The sequence below is a fragment of the Cetorhinus maximus genome, chromosome 8, assembly GCF_964194155.1.
Source record: "Cetorhinus maximus chromosome 8, sCetMax3.hap1.1, whole genome shotgun sequence".
NCBI classification, from domain to species: Eukaryota; Metazoa; Chordata; class Chondrichthyes; order Lamniformes; family Cetorhinidae; genus Cetorhinus; species Cetorhinus maximus.
Window position 1 is genome coordinate 146,070,158 of NC_135886.1, and position 21,663 is coordinate 146,091,820.

Consider the following 21,663-nt stretch of genomic DNA (forward strand, 5'->3'; position numbering starts at 1 on the left):
ACCTCTGCTGGGTCTGTCCTGCCGGTGGGACAGAACATAACCAGGGATGGTGGTGTCTGGGACATTATCTGTAAGATATGTTTCTGTGAGGATGACTGTGTCAGGCTTGATTAGTCTGAGACAGCCCTCCAATGCCTTCACATCCTTCTGCAAGTATGGTGCCCAGAGCTGGACGCAATACTCCAGATGAGGTCTAACTAATGTCTTATATAACTTCAACATGATCTCTTTACTCTTGTACTCAATGCCCCCATTAATAAAGCCTAAGATACTATATGCTTTATTAAGAGGCAGTGGCGTTATGGCATTGTTGCTGGACGAGAAATCGTGCGTGCGTGCGGGTGGGTGGGGGGGGTGGATTCCCTCAGCCGAGATTGTGCTCTTCGCGCACTGATCTCCCTGAGGCTAAGTGCTCCCTCAGTGAGATTGGCTCCAAATTTAAAAATGTTAAAGAGACAAAAACAAAGTTTCCCTGACATGTCCCCTCATGTGACACTGTCACTTGAGTTGGGACATGTCCATCGCTTTCAGTGAAACCTTTATTAAATGTTTTAAAACCCTCATGAAACCTCATCCCGCCTGTGGATGAGGTTTCACACTTTTTCTTAAGCCTGCCAGGGCTCCTGGCCTGCCCGCCCACCTTAAGGTTGGACGGGCAGGTCCATTAATTACGTAAAGTACTTTTTAAGTGGCCTCAGTAGGCTGTTGACAGGTTGGCAGACGCACAGCTGATTCGGCTGCGTCCCCGCCGACCTGAAAATGGAAATGACTCGGGGTGACGTTGGGAGTTCCGCCCGACATCGTCCCGCGTTAGCAAGCAGGCCCCGTCCCCCGCTTGCCGGCCTAAAGATCCTGCCCCATATGTTTGTAGGAATGATTTTTACCCAGCGACAGTGAGAAAACAACCATTATAGTTCCCAGTCAGGATGCTATGTGAGTTGGAGGGAAAATTGCAGGTGGTTGTGTTCTATACACCACCTGCCCTTGTTTTTCTAGGTGCTGGACTTGCAGATATGAAAGGTGATATTGGAGGAAGCTTGATGAGTTGCTATATTGCGTTTTGTGGATAGTATGCACTGCTGCCACGGTGGGCTGGTGGTGCAAGGCATGAAAGTTTAAGGTGGTGGACGTGGTGTCAGTCAAGTCAGCTTCTTTGACCGAGATAGTGCCACGCTTCCTGAGTGTTGTTGGAGCTGTACTCATCCAAGGCAGGTGGAGAGTACTCCATCATACTGCTGACTTGTGCCTTGTAGATGGTGGACAGGCTTTGGGGGGGTCAGGAGATTAGTTACTTGCCACAGAATGCTCAGCCCTGGTCTGTTCTTGCAGCCGCAGTATTTATGTGGCTACTCATTTAGGTTTCTAGCCAATGGTAACCGACAGGATGTTGATGGGGATTCAGCGGTTGTAATACTGTTGAATGTCATGCGGAGATGGTTAGATTCCCTCTTGTTGGAGATTGTCATTCCTGCCAGGCAATGTTTCTTGCCGCTTCTTAGTCCAAGCCTGAATGTTATCCAGATCTTGTTGCATGCAGGCATGGATTACTTCATTTGAGGGGCTGTGAACACTGCATCAGTGAACATCCTTGCTTCTGACCTTATGATGGAAGGTTATTGATGAAGCAGCTGAAGATGGTTGGGCCTTGAATACTGCCCTGAGAAACTACTGCAGTGATGTTCTGGAGCTGAGATGATTGATCTCCAAAAACCACAACCATCTTCCTTTGTGCCAGTTATGACTCCAACCAGTGGAGTATTTCTCCCAGATTCCCACAGACTTCAATTTTGCTTGGTCTCCTTAATGCCACCTCTGGTCAGATGCTGCCTTGATGTCAAGGGTCATCACTCTGACCTCATCTATATCATGAGGATATAAGCTGGCAAAGTTTGAAGCCTTTTGTAGAAAGAAATAAAAACAGAATACTTTTTAAATGATTAGGAACTGTGAAATGTTGGCATCCAGTCGGATCTAGGTGTCCTTAATTACAGAAAGTTAATATGCTGGTATAACAATCCATTCTGAAGGCAAATGACATGTTAGCTTTTGTTACAAAGGAATTGGAGTGTGAGAGTAAGAAGTCTTACTGCAGTTATATAGGACTTCAGTGAGACCACGGCTAGAGTACTGTGTGTCGTTTTCCCCTCCGTACTGAAGGAAGGATATACTCGCCCTAGAGGGAATGCAACAAAGGTTTACTAGATCCCTGGGTTAAGGGGATTGTTCGAGGAGAGATTGAGTAGACCAGATCTATGTTCCCTCGAGTTTAGAAGAATGAGAGTTGATCTAATTAAAATTATCTAATTAATTATTTTTAAGGGGCTTGACAGGTAGATGCTGAGAAAGTGTTTGCTCTGGCTGGGGAATCCAATGTGAAATGTGGAGAAACTTTTTCACTCAAACGGTTGTGAATCTTTGGAATTCTTTACCCCAGAGAGCTGTGGATGTTCAGTATTTGAGCATATTTGCAATGAGATCGATAAATTTCTAGATGCTAAGGGAATTGAGGGCGATGGTGGGGTTGAGGTAAAGGATTAGCCATGATATTATTGAATGGCGGAGCAGAGCTAAAGAGCAGCTTCCTGTTCCAATTTCATATGTTCTTACGAGTGCTCAGTTCATCAATAGTGAAAGCGGAACTTTACAAGTCGGTTATGTTTTGAAACGTACCTTTATCCCGAAGTCAAACAGAGAATTCTGGATAAACAACTCAGCTCAGACATGTTCATGTGATCTGGTTTCAAACAGAAACCCAATGAGGTTGGCAGTTTTAACACCTTTTCACCGTACCTCTCAAAAAGAACAGCTGCAGTTTGAGATGCAGAATCAAAGGGTTGACTGCTGTGGGAAAGGAGGATGAATTATTTTGATTTACCAACCATGGAGGATGCTGGTGAAAGTTCGGTTTCTGTTCAAAAGAAAGGGAACAGAATAGATGGGGTTCTTGAAGATTTAAGGAACGGAGAGTCGGCAAGGTGTGCCTTGCTGGTTGTAATGGTATCCAGGAAGAGTTGGGCTGAGTAGAATGATTGTCGAAGGACACCAGAAGTTTTGGCCTGGTGTGGCGGGGAGAAGTGAACCTCTGCTGGCAAGCTGGGAGTGGTTGCGGGTCTGCTCTATATCAGTCAGAAGTGAGGCATTGCATGAAACTGTTTCATAATTCGGTTGTATTAGTTCATGAATGCGACACTTACCTTTTTCTTTAGTTTGATGTATTAATTGCCTGTTAATTAGTGTTTGATCTATGTTGATTTTAGCTTATCTTGATTTTAGTTTGCTTGTTGCAACATAAGTCATAAAAAGTGAAATCCTATCCCTACGGTTTATTTCCATTGGTCATTTGGGAAATTCATCTCTTTAAAAAGTTATCGGTCTCTATGGGGCTCATAACAATAAGCCTTAGACTTTGTTCACAATTTTTAAGTGTGGGACCATGAGTCAGTCTTCCTTGATTATGCTTGTATTTTATAATTTATGTTGGCCCGCTACAATATAAACCTTGGATCCTGAGACAAATGAGAACTGAGTTATTTTGAGTTGAACTAACTTTCAGAGTTTGACTGCCCTGCCAGTGACATTAACTTGATCAAATACTGACCAGCCGGTTTAGAACCCAGTTTAAAACCCTTTCAGAGAGTCAAGGGAAACTTATTTTGTGGGTTATTGGAGCATTGAAAGTTTTGCTACACGGGCTGGGTAAGACAGAGATCATGGTATACAAAAGCAAAATACTTTGGATGCTGGAAATCTAAAATAAAAACAAAACTGCTGGAAATAATCAACAGGTCAGGCAGCATCTGTGGAGCCAAAAAGAGTTGATGTTTAAGGCTGATTTCCTGTCATCAGAACTGAAGAAAAATTAAAAGTTAAGAGTTTAAGCCATTAGAAGGGGGCAGGAAGAAAAGGGAAGGTCTGTGATAGGGTGGAGGGAAGGAGAGATTAAGTAACAAAAGATTTCAAGGTGCAAAAGCCCAAAGACTGTGGTAATGGGGATAATAAGAAACAAAGGTTTTGTCCAAATGAAGTGTGAATGACTATAAAGCAACCATCTGAATGAAAAATGAAGGGATAAAAAAAAACAAGCCAGCCAAACAAAACCCCAAAAATCACAGAACAAGGTGGAGGTAGAGGTTATGATCTAAAGCTGTTGAACTCAGTGATGAGTCCAGAGGCTGTAGGGTGCTGAGACGAAAGATGAGCTGCTGTTTGAGCTTGTGTTGAGCTTCTTTGAAACACTGTGGCAAGCCAAGGACGGAGAGGTCAGAGTGGGAACAATGTGCAGTATTAAAATCACAAGCAACAGGAAGCTTGGGATCGTGCTTGTGGACTGGACAGAGTGTTCTGCAAAGTGCCACCCAGTCTGCGTTTGTATGATGGCCACATTTCCAAAGTCATGCTCTATGGCTAGTTTGCTGTCGGTACGAGACCAACAGGTTGCCTACTGTGATACAAGGATGTTTGTAAGCGAGACCTCAAGTTGACTGGGATCGGAGTCGATGCATGGGAAGTCCATGCTGCTGACTGAGTGCCTGGAGACAAGCAGTCAGGAAGGGAGTGGATAAAGCAGAGGACAAAAGAAATGACTAGATAGTTGGAAAGAGTCTGGCAGAAGAGAAAAACGTCAGTTGAACTTGGGCCAACATTATTCATCTGTGCCATCTGTGGAAGGGATTGGCACACTCCAATGGGCCTCTGCAGCCACAACAGACAATGTTCAATCCAGAAGTAAAATAGACTCCCGGCACAGTTCATCATCTCCTGAGACAGACGGTTGCCTACTATTACAACAACTTACATTTATATAGCACCTTTAACATAATGCAATGTCCCAAGGCGTTTCATAGGAGCATTAAAAAACAAAGTATGAACCATGTATGGAGATATTAGGCCAGATGACAAAAATCTTAGTTAAAAAAGGTAGGTTTTAAGGACATCGGATTGTAACCTCCTGCCTACCCCCAATAACATTTCACCCCCTTGTTAATCAAGAATCTAACTAGATCTGCCTTTAAAAATATTCAAAGACTTTGTTTCCACCACCTATTGAGAAAGAGTTCCAAAGCCTCACGACCCTCTGAGGGAAAAAAATTTCTCCTCATCTCTGTCTTAAATGAGTGACCCCTTATTTTTAAACCGTGACTGCAAGTTCTAGATTCTCCCACAAGAGGAAACATCCTCTCCATATCCATTCTGTCAAGACCCCTCTGGATCTTAAAGGTTTCAATTAAGTCACATCTTACTCTTCTAAACTCCAGTGGATACCAGCCTAACCTGTCCAGCCTTTTCTCATAAGACAACCGGCCCATTCCAGGTATTAGTCTAATAAATCTCTGAACTTCTAACGCATTTACATCCTTCCTTAAATAAGGAGACCAATACTGTACAGTACACCAGATGTGGTCTCACCAGTGTCCTATACAGCTGAAGCATAACCTCCTTACTTTTGTACTCAATTCCCCTTGCAATAAACAATAACATCCTATCAGCTTTCCTAATTACCTGCTGTATGTCCATACTAGCCTTTTGTGATTCATGCACTAGGACACCCAGATCCCTCTGAATCTCAGAGCTCTGCAGTCTCTCACCATTTAGATAATAAGCTTTTTTTATTCTTCCTGCCAAAATGGACAATTTCACATTTGCCCACATTATACTCTATTTGCCAAATCTTTGCCCACTCACTTAACCTATCTATGTCACTTTGTAGCCTCCTTGTGTCCTCTTCACAGCTTACTTCCCAACCTATCTTTGTGTCGTCGGCAAATTTGGCAACTGTACCATCTGTCCCTTCAAGTCATTTATATAAATTGTAAAAAGTTGAGACCCCAGCGCTGATCCCTGTGGCACACCACTCGTTACATCCCGTTGACCAAAACCCACTTATGGCTACCCTCTGTTTCCTGTTAGCTAGCCAATCTTCTATCCATGCCAATATATTGCCCTCTGCACCATGAGCTTTTGTTTTCTGCAATAACCTTTGATGTGGCACCTTATCAAATGCCTTCTGGAAATCTAAGCACAGTACATACACTGGTTCCCCTTTACGCACATGTGACTCCTTCAAAGAACTCCAGTGAATTGATTAAACATGATTTCCCTTTCACAAAACCATGTTGACTCTGTCTGATTGCCTTAAACTTTTCTAAATGCCCTCGGATATCTTGGAGAGTTGTAGAGCTGCAGAGATAGCGATAAGGCAGGGATTTGAAGACAAGGATGAAAATTTTGAAATCAGGATGTTGTTTGACCAGGAGCCAATGTGGGTCAATGAGCACAAGGATGATAAGGGAATGGGACTTGCTGTGAGTTAAAAGACAGGCAGCAGAGTTTGGATGATCTCAGGTTTAAGGAGGATAGAATGTGGGAATACAAAATAATACAAAATACGTTTTAAAAAAATAGCTGTTCTAATTTCAATTCAAAAAACTAATGCAATGCTCCCTCAGTACTGACCCTCTGACAGTGCAGCACTCCCTCAGTACTGACCCTCTGACAGTGCAGCCCCCTCCCTCAGTACTGACCCTCTGACAGTGCAGCCCCCTCCCTCAGTACTGACCCTCCGACAGTGCAGTCACCCCCCTCAGTACTGACCCTCTGACAGTGCAGTCACCCCCCTCAGTACTGACCCTCTGACAGTGCTGCGCCCCCTCAGTACTGACCCTCCAACAGTGCAGCACTCCCTCAGTACTGACCCTCTGACAGTGCAGCCCCCTCCCTCAGTACTGACCCTCTGACAGTGCAGCCCCCCCCCCCTCAGTACTGACCCTCCGACAGTGCAGCGCCCCCTCAGTACTGACCCTCCAACAGTGCAGCCACCTCTCTCAGTACTGACCCTCTAACAGTGCAGTGTCCCATCAGTACTGACATTCTGATAATGCAGCGCTCCCTCAGTACGGCACTGGAGTGTTGCCCAAGCTTATGTGCTCAAGTCACTGAAGGTTTGCTGAGTTACTTAAGTCAGAAGGCTCTGGCACAATTCGTCCTGCACCTGGGCAGGACAAACAAGGCATGGGAATACACGATGAATGGTAGGACCCTGGGAAGTACCGAGGATCAAAGGGACCTTGGTGTGCATGTCCACCGGTCCCTTAAGGTAGCGGGACAGGTAGATAAGGTGATTAAGAAGGCATATGGGACACTTGCCTTTATTAGCCGAGACATAGAATATAAGAGCAGGGAGGTTATGCTGGAACTGTATAAAACGCTGGTTAGGCCACAGCTAGAGTATTGCGTGCAGTTCTGGAATCTGCATTATAGGAAGGATGTGATTGTACTCGAGAGAGTGCAGAGGAGATTTACCAGGATGTTGCCTGGGCTGGAGAGTTTTAGTTATGAGGAGAGATTGGATAGATTGGGGCTATTTTCCCTGGAGCAAAGGAGATTGAGGGGGGACATGATTGAGGTGTATAAAATTATGAGGGGCATAATTTTTCCCCTTGGTGGAGGGATCAATAACCAGGGGGCATAGATTTAAGGTAAGGGGCAGGAGGTTTAGAGGGGATGTGAGGAAGAATTTTGTCAGCCAGAGGGTGGTGGGAATCTGGAACTCACTACCTGAAAGGGTGGTAGAGGCAGAAACCCTCGTAACATTTAAGAAGCATTTGGATGTGCACTTGCGATGCCATGGCATACAAGGCTATGGGCCTAGTGCTGGAATGTGGGATTAGAATAGTTTGACCGGCAGACTCGATGGGCCGAAGGGCCTTTTTCTGCTGCACTGAGGGTGCTGAAGACCTCCATGACTCTACGACTGTGAATTCTGGTTTTGCTTCCTCAGGTGGATGTGAAAGATCCCATTGCACTGTTTTGAAGAAGAACATAAAAGCATAAGAAATAAAAACAGAAAATGCTGGAAAAACTCAGCAAGTCTCACAGCATCTGTGGAGAGAGACAAACAGAGTTAACGTTTCGAGCCCATATGACTCTTCGGAGCTAAAGTGAACTAGAAATATGATGGAATTTATACTGTTTTAAGGGGGGTGGAACAGGTAAATCTGGATAGAAGGTCGGCAATATGTGGGGGCTAAGGAGAGATTGACAAAGATGTCATGGACACAAGACAAAGGGAATGTTAATGGTAGTGATGAAGACTAAAGAAGGTGCTGATAGTGGCATCAAGGTAAGAAAGCAGAAAGTGTTAATGGCAGAACAATGGTAATGAATATGAAAGAACAACTTAGAACATGTGACATATGACCCTTTTGGGGAGGTGTGGGGAGAGGGGGCAGTGGTTGGGGAAAAAGGATATTAGGGATAAAACAATGAATAAAAACAAAAATAAGTAAATAAAAAATAAAAATAACATTTTAAAAAGTGATTTTAAAAATGGGGAAGATAGAGGAGGGAGTTCATGGTTTGAAGTTGTTGAATTCAATGTTAAGTCTGGAAGGCTGTAAAGTGTCTAATCGGAAGATGAGGTGCTGTTCCTCCAGTTTGCATGGGCCACAGTTATGCCTGTCTCTTTATGCGGGTATGTGGAACATTCCTTGTTCCAGTCCTACTCAGGGCCCCTCCCACAACTCTTTTTTTTGATACATTACCAGTGCCGCTTCATGCTCTTGCCTGGACCTAGAAAATTTCCACACCCATATCACCTTCACATGGTCCATTTCTGACCCTTCCCACCCCTGACTTCTCTATCTCCATTTCTGATGATAGACTGTCCACCAACATTCATTACAAGCCCACCGACTCCCACAGCTATCTCGACTTCAGCTCCTCGCACCCTGTTTCCTGTTAGAACTCCAGCCCACTCCCTCAGTTCCTTCGCCTCTGTCACATCTGTTCTGATGATGCCACTTTCCAAAACGGCGTTCCTGACATGTCTTCCTCCTTCCTTAACCATGGTTCCCCCTCGCCCACTGTGGTTGACGGGGCCCTCAACCGTGTCTGACCCATCTCCCGCGCCTCTGCCCTCACCCTTTCCTCTCCCTCCCAGACCATGATAGGGTCCCCCTTGTCCTCATCTTTCACCCCACCAGCCTCCGCATTCAAAGGATCATCATCCGCCATTCCTGCCAACTCCAGCTCGATGCCACCACCAAACACATCTCCCCCTCACCCCACTTGTCAGCATTCCATAGGGACCATTTCCTCTGTGACTTGCTGTTCCACTCCCCCATCACCCCCCATACCTCATCACCTAGAAGCAGGAGTAGGCCATTCAGCCCTTTGAGCCCCTCCTTCATTCAATGAAATCATGGCTGATTATCTATTCAGCACCATTTTCCTGCAGTTTCCCCTATCCTTTGGTTTTAATATGTAGAAATCTATCAATCTCAGTCTTGAACATACTCAATGACTGAAGCCTCCACAGCCCTCTGAGGCAGATTATTCCAAAGATTCACCGCCCTCTGAATAAAGAAATTCCACCTCATCTCAATTCTAAATGACTGGCCCCATATTCTGAGACTGGGTCCTCGGTTCTAGACACCCCAGGGAGGGGAAACATCTTTCCTGCATCTACCCTATTGAGCCCTGTAAAAATTTTGTATGTTTGAATGAGATCACCCCTTATTCTTCTAAACTCAAGAGAATAAAGGCCCAGTTTATTTAATCGTTCCTCACAGGACAATCCCTCTATCCCAGGAATTAATTTAGTGAGCCTTCTTTGTACTCCCTTCTATGGCAAGTATATCTTTCTTTGGGTAAGGAGACCAAAGCTGGCTGCACATAGTACTTGAAGTGAGGCATCACCAAGGCTTTCTATAATTGTAGTAAGATACCCTTACTCATATACTCCAATCCTCTTGCAATCAAGGCCAACATACCATTGACCTTAATTGCTTGCTGTACCTGCCTGTTAGCTTTCAGTGACCCATGAACATGGACACCCACATCCCTTTGAAGTTCAACACTTCCCAGTTTCTCACCATTTAAGAAATACTCTGCATTTCTGTTCTTCCTAACCAAGTGGATAACCTCACATTTCTCCACATTGTATTCCATCTGCCAAATTTTTGTCTACTCGCTTAGCCTCTCCAAATCCCCTTGAAGCATCTCTGCATTTTCCTCATGCTTGCACCTAGTCTTCTGTCATCTGCAAATTAGAAATTATTACCTTTAATTCCCACATCCAAATCATTGACCTAGATCGTGAATAGCTGGGGTCCAAACTCTGATTCTTGTGGAACCCCACCAGTTATAGCCTGCCAAACTGAAAATGACCCATTTATTCCTACTCTGTTTTCTGTCTGTTAACCAGTTCTGAATCCATGCCAGCATATTTCCCCCCCCAGTCCCATGTGCTCTAATTTTGTTTACCAACCTCTTGTGTGGGACCTCATCAAAATCTTGGTGCAAATCTAAATATACCGCATCCATCAGTTCCCCCTTATTTATTCTGCTCGTTACATTCTCAAAAAAACTCCCAACAGGTTTGTTAAACATGATTACTCTTTTATAAATCCCTGTTGACTCTGCCTAATCCCACCATTATTGTCTAAGTGTCTTGTTATCACATCCTTTATTATAGATTCTAGCATTTTCCCTACTCCTGATGTCAGGCTAACAGGTCTGTAGTTCCCATTTTCTCTCTTCCTCCTTTCTTAAATAGTGGGGTTACATTTGCCACCATCCAATCTGCAGGAACCATTCCAGCGTCTCTAGAATTTTGAAAGATGACCACCAATGCATCTACTATCTCTACAGCCACCTCTTTCAACACTCTGGTATGTAGATCATCAGGTCCAGTGGATTTATCTACTTTAAGCCCCATTAATTTCTCTTATACTAGATTTTTACTAATAATACCTTGTAGTTCCTTATTTATACTAGTCCCTTGATTCTCCCATTATTTCTAGGCTGTTTTTAGTATTTTCTTCTGTGAAGATTGACATGAAGTATTCGTATAGTTTCTCTGCCATTTCCTTACTCCCCATGATAAACTCTCCTGACTCTGCTTGTAATAGACCCACAATTGTTTTTGCTAATCTTTTCCCTTTTACATACCTATAGAAGCATTTATAGTCTGTTTTTATGTTTCTTGCTAGTTTGCTGTCATATTCTACATCCCCTTTCTTAATCTTTTTCTTGGTCCTCCTTTGCAGAATCCTAAAATGCTCCCAATTCTTGAGCTTACCATTTTTTTGGCAACTTTATACACCTCTTCCTTGCATCTAATGCAACCCTTGATTTCCTTCATTAGTCATGATTGGAACACTTTCCTTGCTGGGTTTTTATGCATTAAGGGAATGTAGATTTGTGGTAAACGATCTATTAGTTCTTCAAATGTTAGCCATTGCATGTCTACTGTCACATCTTTTAACTTAGATTACCAATCAACCATAGCCAATTTGTCCTTCACACCCTCATAGTTTCCTTTGTTTAGATTTAAAACCGTAGTCTCTGATTTGAAGGACATCACCTTCAAACTATTGTAAAATTCTATCATATTAGTGCCACTCTTTCCTTAAGGTTCTAAATTCATTCAAGGGATGTGGGCATCGCTGGCTAGGCCAGCGTTTATTACCCATCACTAATTGCCTTTGAGAAGATGGTGGTGAGCTGTTTACTTGAACCGCTGCAGTCCATATGGTGTAGGTACACCTCCAGTGCTGTTAGGGAGGGATTTCTAGGATTTTGACCCAGCGACAGTGAGGGATATATTTCCAAGTCAGGATAGTGTGTGGCTTGGAGGAGAACTTCCAGGTGATGGTCTCCCCATCTACCTGCTGCCGTCCTTCTAGGTGGTAATGGTGATGGGCTTGGAAGGTGCTGTCGAAGGAGCCTTGGTGAATTCCAGTTGTAGATGGTGCACACTGCTGCTACTGTGCGTCGGTGGTGGAGGGAGTGAATGTTTGTGGATGGGGTGCCAATAAAGCGGGCTGCTTTTTCCTGGATGGTTTTGAGCTTCTTGAATGTTCTTGACGCTGCACTCATCCAGGCAAGTGGGGAGTATTCCGTCACACTCCTGACTTGTGCCTTGTAGATGGTGGACAGGCTCTGGGGACTCAGGAGGTAAGTTACTCACTGCAGGATTCCTAGACTTTGACCAGCTCTAGTAGCCACAATATTCATATGACTAGTCCAGTTCAGTTTCTAGTCAATGGTAACCCTCAAGATGTTAATAATGGGGGATTCAGCAATGGCAATGCCATTGAATATAAATGAGCAATGGATAAATTCTCTCTTTTTGGAGATGGTCATTGCCAAACATTTGTGTGGCGCGAATGTGACTTGCCACTTGTCAGCCCAAACCTGGATATTGTCCAGGTCTTGCTGCATTTGCACATGGACTGCTTCAGTATCTGAGGAGTCGCGAATGGTGCTGAACGTTGTGCAATCATCAGTGAACATCCCCACTTCTGACCTTATGATGGAAGGAAGGTCATTGATGAAGCAGCTGAAGATGGTTGGGCCGAGGACACTACCCTGAGGAACTCCTGCAGCGATGTCCTGGAACTGAGATGATTGACCTCCAACAACCACTGGACTGGTGTGCTGCTCTGAGTGCATTAGAGTGCCTAAGTTGGAGTTTGGTGAATGAGGGAAGGAAGAAGTGATCCTTTCATTTTCTACCTTTCCTCAGTCTCTAGTAGGTGGCTGGCACTTGGCTACAGGGGAAGCCCATAAAGCAGTGGCAGTTTGGAGAAAGAGAGCCCATAAAGCAGAGGAGGGAGAAAGGGAGCCCAGAGTTTACAGATTGAATCTAAAAGTGACAGGAGGTCCTGTAAGCTGATTGGTTGGTAAGTAAAGACCTTTCCAGACTTGGCACAGAGGAGGTGATTGGTGAGTGACCAGTGAGTTGTTGTACTATTCTCCATTAAACAGTTCATAAAAAGTTTAAGGTTCATAAAAAGTTTAAGGTATGTCAGGGCAGCTCAGCCACGTGGAGTGTGTATCCTGTGGGATGTGGGAAGTTATGCAGTTATAAAATGCCATCGATGACTACATCTGTTGGAAGTGTCACCTGCTGCAGAAACATGAGCTCCAGGTTGCGTAACTCAAGTGGCGGCTGGAGTCACTGTGGTGCATCTACAAGGCTGAGGATTATGTGGAGAGCACGTTTACTTAGCACGCCGCAGCTAAGAAGTACACAGGCAGAGAGGGAACTGGTGACTGCTAGAGTATCTAGGAGAAACAGGTGGATAGTGCAAGAATCCCCTGAGGCTATCTCACTCTCCAACTGCTTTTCCATTTTGGATACTGGTGAGCAAGATGGTTCCTCAGAGGATTGTAGCAATAGCCAAGTTTGTGGCACCACGGGTGGCTCAGGTGCACAGGAGGGGAGGTGTGGAAGCGCTGTGGTAGCCGGGGAATTCCATAGTTAGAGGAGCACACAGGCATTTCCGCAGCTGTAGATGTGACTCCAGGATGATATGTTGTCTCCCTGGTGCCAGGGTCAAGGATGTCACAAAGCGGCTGCAGGATATTCTTTTGGCGGAGGGTGAGCAGCCAAAGGTCTTGGTCCACATTGGGGCCAGTGACATAGGTAGGAAAAGGGATGGTGTCCTGAAAGTGGATTTTAGGGAGTTAGGAAGGGAATTAAAAAGCAGGACCTTGAGCAGTAATCTCAGGATTACTCCCTGTGCCACGTGCTAGTGAACATAAGAATAGGAAGATTGAGCAGTTCAACACATGGCTAGAGAAATGGAGTAGGAGGGAGGGCTTTAGATTTCTGAGGCATTGGGACCAGTTCTTGGGCAGATGGGACCTGTACCACGAAATATGGGTTACACCTTAACAGGACTTTTGGGTAGGCTTTAAACTAGATTAGCAGGAGGATGGGAACCTGAGGGGAAATTTAGGGTAGAGAGGGGAGGAACTGCCAGTGGGAAGTAGGGAAGTATTAACTCATGATGAACATATATCACAGAGTAGTATCAAGTTAGATAGAATACTTGGAGAGTTTGATAGAAGTAGAGAAAGCAATAGAAAGGCATCAGATGACATCAGAGTAAGGGGGAAAGTAAAAAAGCCTAAATCAGGATTAATGTGCATGTATGTGAATGCATGGAGTGTGGTTAATAAGATTGGTGAATGACAGGCACAGGTTGACAAAGGGAATTATGATATTGCTATAACAGAGACCCAGCTCATAAAATGGCAGGACTGGACATTTAACATTCCTGGGCATTTAACATTCCTGGGCATTTAACATTCCTGAGTACAAGGTGTTTAGGAGAGGCAGGAAAAGAAGAAAAGGGGGAGATGGTAGAAGTGGCAATATTGATTAAAGATGGCATTACAGTACTGGAGAGAGAGAAGATATTCCAGAGGGGCCAAGGATGGATAGAGATAAAGAATGAAAAAGATGCAAAAACATTGATCGGTGTAGTATATAGACCACCAACCAGTGGAAGGGATGAGAGAAACAAATTTGCGAAGCAATTACAGAGAGGTGCAAGAATTATCGCATAATCATAAATGGGAACTTCAGTTATTCAAATATAGACTGGGATCGGAATAAAGGGACAAGAAGGGCGCGAGTTCCTGGAATATGTTCAAGATAATTTTCTGTAGCAGTATGTTTCCAGTCCAACAAGAGGACAGGCACAGTTGGACCTGGTCCTGGGGAATGAGTTGTCCCAAGTCGATCAAACATCAGTGGGAGAGCCTCTAGGGGACAGTGACCTTTGTATCATAAGGTTCAGGTTGGCCATGGAGAAGGACAAGGAACAATTCAGAACAGGGTTAATTAATTGGAGGAAAACCAATTTTGATGGGATGAGAAAGCATCTAAGTCAAGTGAGTTGGAATCAAATGTTTGCAGAAAAGACAGTGGCTGAACAATAGGATACCTTCAAAGAAAAAGTATTGCAGGGAATGTTATGGTATGTTCCCTTGAAGAGGAAAGATAGGACAAATAAATCCGGAATGCCCTGGATGATGATAGAGATAGAGGTGAAGATTAAGAGGAAGAAATGCTTGTACGACAGATGTCAGGTAGAAAATCCAAATCAGGGTGAATATAGATGGACCCGGGGGAGTGAAAAAATGAATAAGAAAAGCAAGGAGAAAGCATGAAAAAAGTGACAGCTAATATAAAAGGGAATCAAGGTCTTCTATAAGCATATAAATAATAAAAGGGCGGCAAAAGAAAGAGGCCAATTAGGGACAAAAAAAAGGGGACATGCATGTTGAGGCAGGAGAAATAGCGGAGGTATTAAATGAGTACTTTGCATCTGTCTTTACAAAGAAAGAAGATGCTACCCAGGCCGAGGTGAGAGAGGAGATAACTGGTACACTCGGCGAACTTACAATTGAGAGGAAAGAGACTTTGGAAAGGCTATCTTTACTTAAAATAGATAAGGTACCAGGACTGGATGAGATCCATCCAAGAGGACTGAGGGAAGTGAGAGTAGAAATTGCAGAGACACTAGTGATAATCTTCCATCTTCCTTAGACACAGGGATGGTGCCGGAGGACTGGAGAATTGTGAGTGTTACACCCTTGTTCAAAAAGGGGTGCAAGGATAAAGCCGGCAACCATAGTTTGGCTTCAGTGGTAGGGAAACACTACAGTGCCACCAACAGACTTGTGAGCAAAATTCTAGCTGATGCAATAAAAGGGAGAGTAGGCACTTGGCTAAGAAATTGACTGAGTGGCAGGAATCAGAGAGTAGTGATAAATGGTTGTTCTTCAGATTGGAGGAAGGTTTGTAGTGGAGTTTCCCAGGGGTCAGTGTTGGGACCCGTGCTCTTCCTGATATGATCGACCTAGACTCTGGTGTGCAGGGCATAATTTCAACGTTGTCAACTGTGATGAGGATAGTCTTGAACTTCAAAAAGACATAGACATGTTGGTGGATTGGGCAGACAAGTGCCAGATGAAGTTCAATGCAGAGAAGTGTGAGGTGATTTGTTTTGGCAAGAAGAATATGGTGAGACAGTGTAAAATAAAGGGAGAAACTCTAAAGGAGGTTCAGGAATAGAGGGACCTCAGTGTATATGTACATAAGTCATTGAAGATGGTAGAGCATGTTGAGAGAGCAGTTAATAAAGCATATAGTATCTTAGGCTTTATTAATTGGGGCATTGAGTGCAAGAGTAAGGAGGTCATGTTGAACTTTTATAAGACGCTAGTTAGGTCTCATCTGGAGTACTGCGTCCAGTTCTGGGCACCATTCTTGAGGAAGGATATGAAGGCATTAGAAAGAGTACAGAGGGGATTCACAAGATTGCTTCCAAGGATGAAGAACTATAGCTAAGAGGATAGATTGGTGAGGATGGGATGTTTTCCTTGGAGTAAAGAAGGCTGAGAGGAGACTTCTTAGAGGTATTCAAAACCCTGACTGGTATGGATAGGGTAAATAGTGAGAAATTGTTCCCACTCGAGAGCATCAAGAACTAGAGGGCACAGATTCAAAATAATTGGCGAAAGGAGTAAAAGTGATATGAGGAAAAATGCTTTCATCCAGAGAGTGGTTGGAGCCTGGAACCAACTTCCTGAGAGTGTGGTGCAGACAGGTTTGATTGTGATATTCAAAGGGGGGTTGGACTGCTACCTTAAAAGAAAGAATGTGCAAGGCTATGGGGATAAGCCAGGGGAATGGGATTAAATAGAATGCTCTTTCAGAGAGCCAGTGCAGATTCGATGGGTCAAATGGCCTCCTCCTGCACTGTAAAGATTCTGTGAACCACAACCATCTTCTTTTGTGCTAGGTATGACTCCAACCACTAGAGAGTTTTCCTCCTGATTCCCATTGACTCCAGTTTTGCTAGGACTCCTTGATGTTCCACTTGGTCAAATACTGCCTTGATGTCCAGGGCAGTCACACTCAACTCACTTCTGGAGTTCAGATCCTTTGTCCATGTTGGAACCAAGGCTGTAATGAGGTCAGGAGCTGAGTGGCCCTGGTGGAACCCAAACTGAGCGTCAGCAAGCAGGTTATTGCTAAGCAAGTGCCGCTTGATAGCACTGTTGATGACCCCTTCCATTACTTTACTGATGATCAAGAGTGGACTGATGGGGTGGTAATTGGCTGAGTTGGGTGTCCTGCCTTTTGTGTACAGGACGTACCTGGGCAATTTTCCACATTGCTGGGTAGATGCCAGTGTTGGAGCTGTACTGGGCGTGGACGTTCTGGAGCACAAGTCTTCAGTGCTATTTCCAGAACATTATCAGGGCCCATAGCCTTTGCAGTATCCAGTGCCTTCAGCCATTTCTTGATATCATGTGGAGTGAATCAAATTGGCTGAAGACTGGCATCTGTGATACTGGGGCCCTCCGGAGGAAGCCGAGATGGATTATCCACTTGGCACTTCTAGCTGAAGGTTGTTGAAAATGCTTCAGCCTTATCTTTTGCACTGATGTGCTGGGCTCCTCCATCAGAGGATGGGGATATTTGTGGAGCCTCCTCCTCCACTGAGTTGTTGAATTGTCCACCACCATTCATGACTGGATGCAGCAGGACTGCAGAGTTTAGACCTGATCCATTGGTTGCGGAATCACTTAGTTATCTCTCGTGTGCCAAACAGCATAAGCAGCAAGTAGTCCTGTGTTGTGGCTTCACCAGTTGACACCTCATTTTTAGGTATGCCTGGTGCTGCTCCTGGAATGCCCTCCTGCACTCTTCATCGAACCAGGGTTGACCCCCTGGCTAGATGGTAATGGTAGAGTGAGGGATATGCCGGGCCATGGGGTTACAGATTGTGGTTGAGTACAATTCTGCTGCTGATGGCCCACAGCGCCTCATAGATGCCCTGTATTTAGTCGCTAGATCTGTTTGAACTCTATCCCATTTAGCACAGTGGTAGTGCTGCACAACACAATGGAGGGCATCCTCAATGTGAAGATGGGATTTTGTCTCTAGAAGGACTGTGCAATGTGGTCGCTCCTACTGATACTGTCATGGACAGATGCATCTGCAGCAGGCAGGTTGGTGAGGATGAGGTAAAGTTTGTTTTCCCTCTTATTGGTTCCCACACCACCTGCCGCAGACCCAGTCTAGCAGCTATGCCTTTTAGGACTCGGCCAGCTCGGTCAGTAATAATGATACCGAGCCATTCTTGGTGTGATGGCTGTTGAAGTCTCACACCCAGAGTACGTTTTGTGCCCTTGCCACCCTAAGTCCTTCCTCCAAGTGGTGTTCAACTTGGAGGAGCACTGATTCATCAGCTGAGTGATGGAGGGGGGCGGCATGTGGTAATCGGAACGTTTCCTTGTCCATGTTTGACCTGATGCGATGAGACTTTATGGGGTCCGGAGTCAATGTTGAGGACTCCCAGAGCTACTCCCTCCTGACTGCATACCACTGTGCCGCCACCTCTGCTGTGTCTGTTCTGCCAGGACAGGACATACACAGGGATGGTGTCTGGAAAATGATCTGTATGGTATGATTCCATGAGCATGACCATCTTAGGCTATTGCTTGACTAGTCTGTGGGACAGCTGTCCAAATTTTGGTACAAGCCCCCAGATGTTAGGAAGATAGACTTTGCAGGGCCGATAGGGCTGGCTTTGCTGATGTCGTTTCCTGTGCCTTTGTCACTGCCGGGTGGGCTGTCCGGTTTCATTTCTCATAGACTTTCTGGCAGTTCGATACAACTGTGTGTCTTCCTAGCCCATTTCAGATGGCATTTAAGAGACAATCTAATTATTACAGCAAAATTATTAATTCCAGTAATTTTTAAAATTACAATTGTGAAGCATTAGTTACAGTTACAATTCACAAGATTATTAATTAGCCCTTTTTCATTACACAATGCTAGATCTAAAATAGTTTGTTCCCTAGTTGGTTTCTCAATGTGCTGCTCTAGAAAACCATGTGGCATACATTATAAGAATTTGCCCTCCACAACATTAGTACTTATTAGGTTTACCTAATCCATATGTAGATTGTAATCCCTCATGATTACTGTATTACCCTTGTTACATGCACCTCTAATTTCCTGATTTATACCATGATTCTCATCACCACTGCTGTTTGGTGGCCTATAAACAACTTCCACCAATGTTTTCTGACCTTTACCGTTTCTCAGTTCCACCCAAACTGATTTCACTTCTTGATCTTTAGAGTTAGGGTCATCCCTCACCACAGTACTAATGACCTCTTTAATTAAGAGAGCTACTCCGCGACCATTTCTCAGCTTCCTGTCCTTCCTGAATGTCGCATACTCTTGGATATTCAGGTTCCAGCTTTGTTTTCCTTGTAGTCACGTCTCTGTAATGACTATCAGGTCATACATATGAATTTCTATTTGAGTTGACAATTCATGTGTCTTATGCGAATGCCACAGGCATTCTGACATGGAGCCTTTAATTCAGTATTTTTACTGTTTTTCCAAAATCTGGCCCTGTCCTCTGGCATACTCAAGTTTGCAATCACTGTCCCCCTGCCATACTCTGGTTATCATTACCTTTATAGGCACCATGATCTATTGCCTTATCTTCCCCTACATGATCTCTTCCGCACTCTATTTAGTTTAAAGACCTCTCTACTTCCCTAGTTACACGACTCGCTAGAACACTGGTCCCAGGTTCAGGTGAAGTTGGTCCCTGTGGTCTAGCCCCCACTTGTACTGGTGCTAGTACCCACGAACCGGAACCTACTTCTCCCACATCAGTCTTTGAGCCATGCATTCATCTTTTATTTTATTTATCCTATGCCACTTAGCACGTGGCTCAGGTAATAATCCAAACATGACTACCTTTTGAGGTTCTGCTTTTTAATTTAGTGCCTAGCTCCTTATACCCTCTGTGCAGAACCTCTTTCCTGGTTCTACCTTTGTCGTTGTTACCTACATGGATCATGACAACTGGATCCCCCTCCCATTGCAAGATCCTCTCCAGACCTGAGCAAATATCCCAGCCCTGCACCAGGCAGACAACATAGCCTTCTGGATCCTTGCTCTCTGCTGCAGAGAACAGTGTCTATCCCCCTGACTACTGTCCCCTAGCACCACAACATTCCTTTTAATTAACCCTACCACCCTCCTGCCACTTGAATGGCTCCCTGTACCATGGTGCCATGGTCAGCCAGCCTGCTCATCCACACTCCAGCCCTCGCTCTTGTCTATACAAGGTGCAAGAACTTCTAACTGGTTGGTCAGTTACAAGGGCTGAGGCTCCTCCACTCCCACCTTCTTGATCCCCTTACCTGCCTGTCTCACAGTCACATCTTCCTGCCACTGACCAAATTAGATGACGCTAACCTAAGGGATGTGACTGCCTTCTGCAACAAAGTATCCAGGTAACTTTCCCCCTCCCTGATGCGTCGCAATGTCTGCAGCTCAGCCTCCAGCTAATTAACTCTGAGCCAAAGCTCCTCAAGCCGCAGACACTTACTATAGGTGTGGTTGCCATGGATTGCAGTAGCATCCAAGAGCTCCCATGGGCTGCAGCCACGACACATCACCCGTTCTGACATCTTCATTGTGTTAATTAAATAAATTTATTTTTCTTAATTTATAGTTCCCCTCATCACCAAACCAGAGTTTGACACTCTGTGCGCTCAAAGCAGCACCCAGTGCAGACACCTGGAGCTGAGAGTTTCTCCTCGGAACCCTGGCAAATATTTTTCCCTCAAACCGCCATTCACTAAAACAGATTATTTAGCCAGCGACACACTGATGTTTGTGGGATCTTGCTTTGTGCAAAATGGCTGCTACATTTCTTGCTTTTAACGTGTAGTTTTTGCAACGTATCAAATTTTGTGTGAAGCACTTCCAATATCCTGAATTGTGTTTAAATCACTTTGGGATTTTCAGTGATTGTGAAAGATTTTCTTGCACAATATTGTGATCATTGTAAAGTGAAACAGGCTGCCAATATTGAAATCAATGCTGAAGATGGTCCCTTCCTTTTTATCACATTCTTTTAATATCCCCTTTGTCTCAGTGTTTAGTTTATCCTTGTGTGACTGTGAAGCATCTTGAAATTTTTTATCTATGCTATAGGTGTTATACAAATGTAAGTTGTAATTTTTGTAAGAACATTTGTCCAGCTTTTCTCAGAATATATTGGAAATCGGTTAACTAGCCCTGTGAAGGGAGTGTTTTGTGCATGTTCTCCAGGCAGGTACTGACTGAGCTGCAATTTTCAGCATTGTCAGATTTCAAGCAATATAATTTTTTTCTACTTTTGTATTTATTTTGCCACTTCTCAAAGTATTGAAGTCCAGTTCTGAAACAGCATTCTCGCCTGCACTTGTAGAACTAATACAGGGAGCTCTCCCAGTTTACAGGGCACTGAAATATAGAGTGGTAGTTAATGTAGGCGATGGGGCTTCACCCACTGGCTAGAGCTGGTGAGAGCCCTGTGCTGCCTCTTTTTGGGAAGGCCTGCCAAACTAAGTGCCAGTCAGGCACTTTACTGGGTAGTGGCGGCCCATCTCCTGGGATCTAGTACCCTGGGGGTGGAAGTCACACTCGTCGAGAGCTGCCGGCCAATGGGAGGGGAGGTGGTGGCTGCTGCCAGTATGACACCTAGCAGAGGCTTGCGATCATTGCTGGATCCCAGGCCGCAGGTGAATGATGGTGGGAGGGGGCCAGTCACAGGGGTCAGGATGCCGGGTCCCTCTATCAGGCACCGAGTGCCTGCAAACGAAGGCTGCTGTTCCCCCCGCCTGGTCCGGAGCCCACCACCAAACCCACGTTGAGTTGCATGTCATGCTTCTTGCATGGTGAGCCTCTTGCCTGCTGTTTGATTAATACCAGCGACAGTGGGATGAGACCCTTAAGTGGATATTAATTTCCCACTTAAGGGCCTCAATTGGCAGATG

General features: G+C 44.7%; 1 protein-coding gene across 3 annotated transcripts in view; it reads left to right on the forward strand.

Annotated features, from left to right (window-relative positions):
* ints6l (integrator complex subunit 6 like) overlaps nucleotides 1–21,663 on the forward strand; it is a 197,686-nt gene that overhangs the window by 73,202 nt on the left and 102,821 nt on the right. Inside the window, exon 1 of one of the 3 annotated variants that reach the window (XM_078547715.1) lies at nucleotides 10,567–10,670. The exons of the other annotated variants lie outside the window; for them this stretch is intronic. Coding sequence (XP_078403841.1) covers nucleotides 10,620–10,670 — 51 coding nt within the window. The 5' untranslated portion in view covers nucleotides 10,567–10,619. Of the gene's footprint in view, nucleotides 1–10,566; nucleotides 10,671–21,663 lie in introns of those variants that run through there. 3 annotated transcript variants of the gene reach the window in all.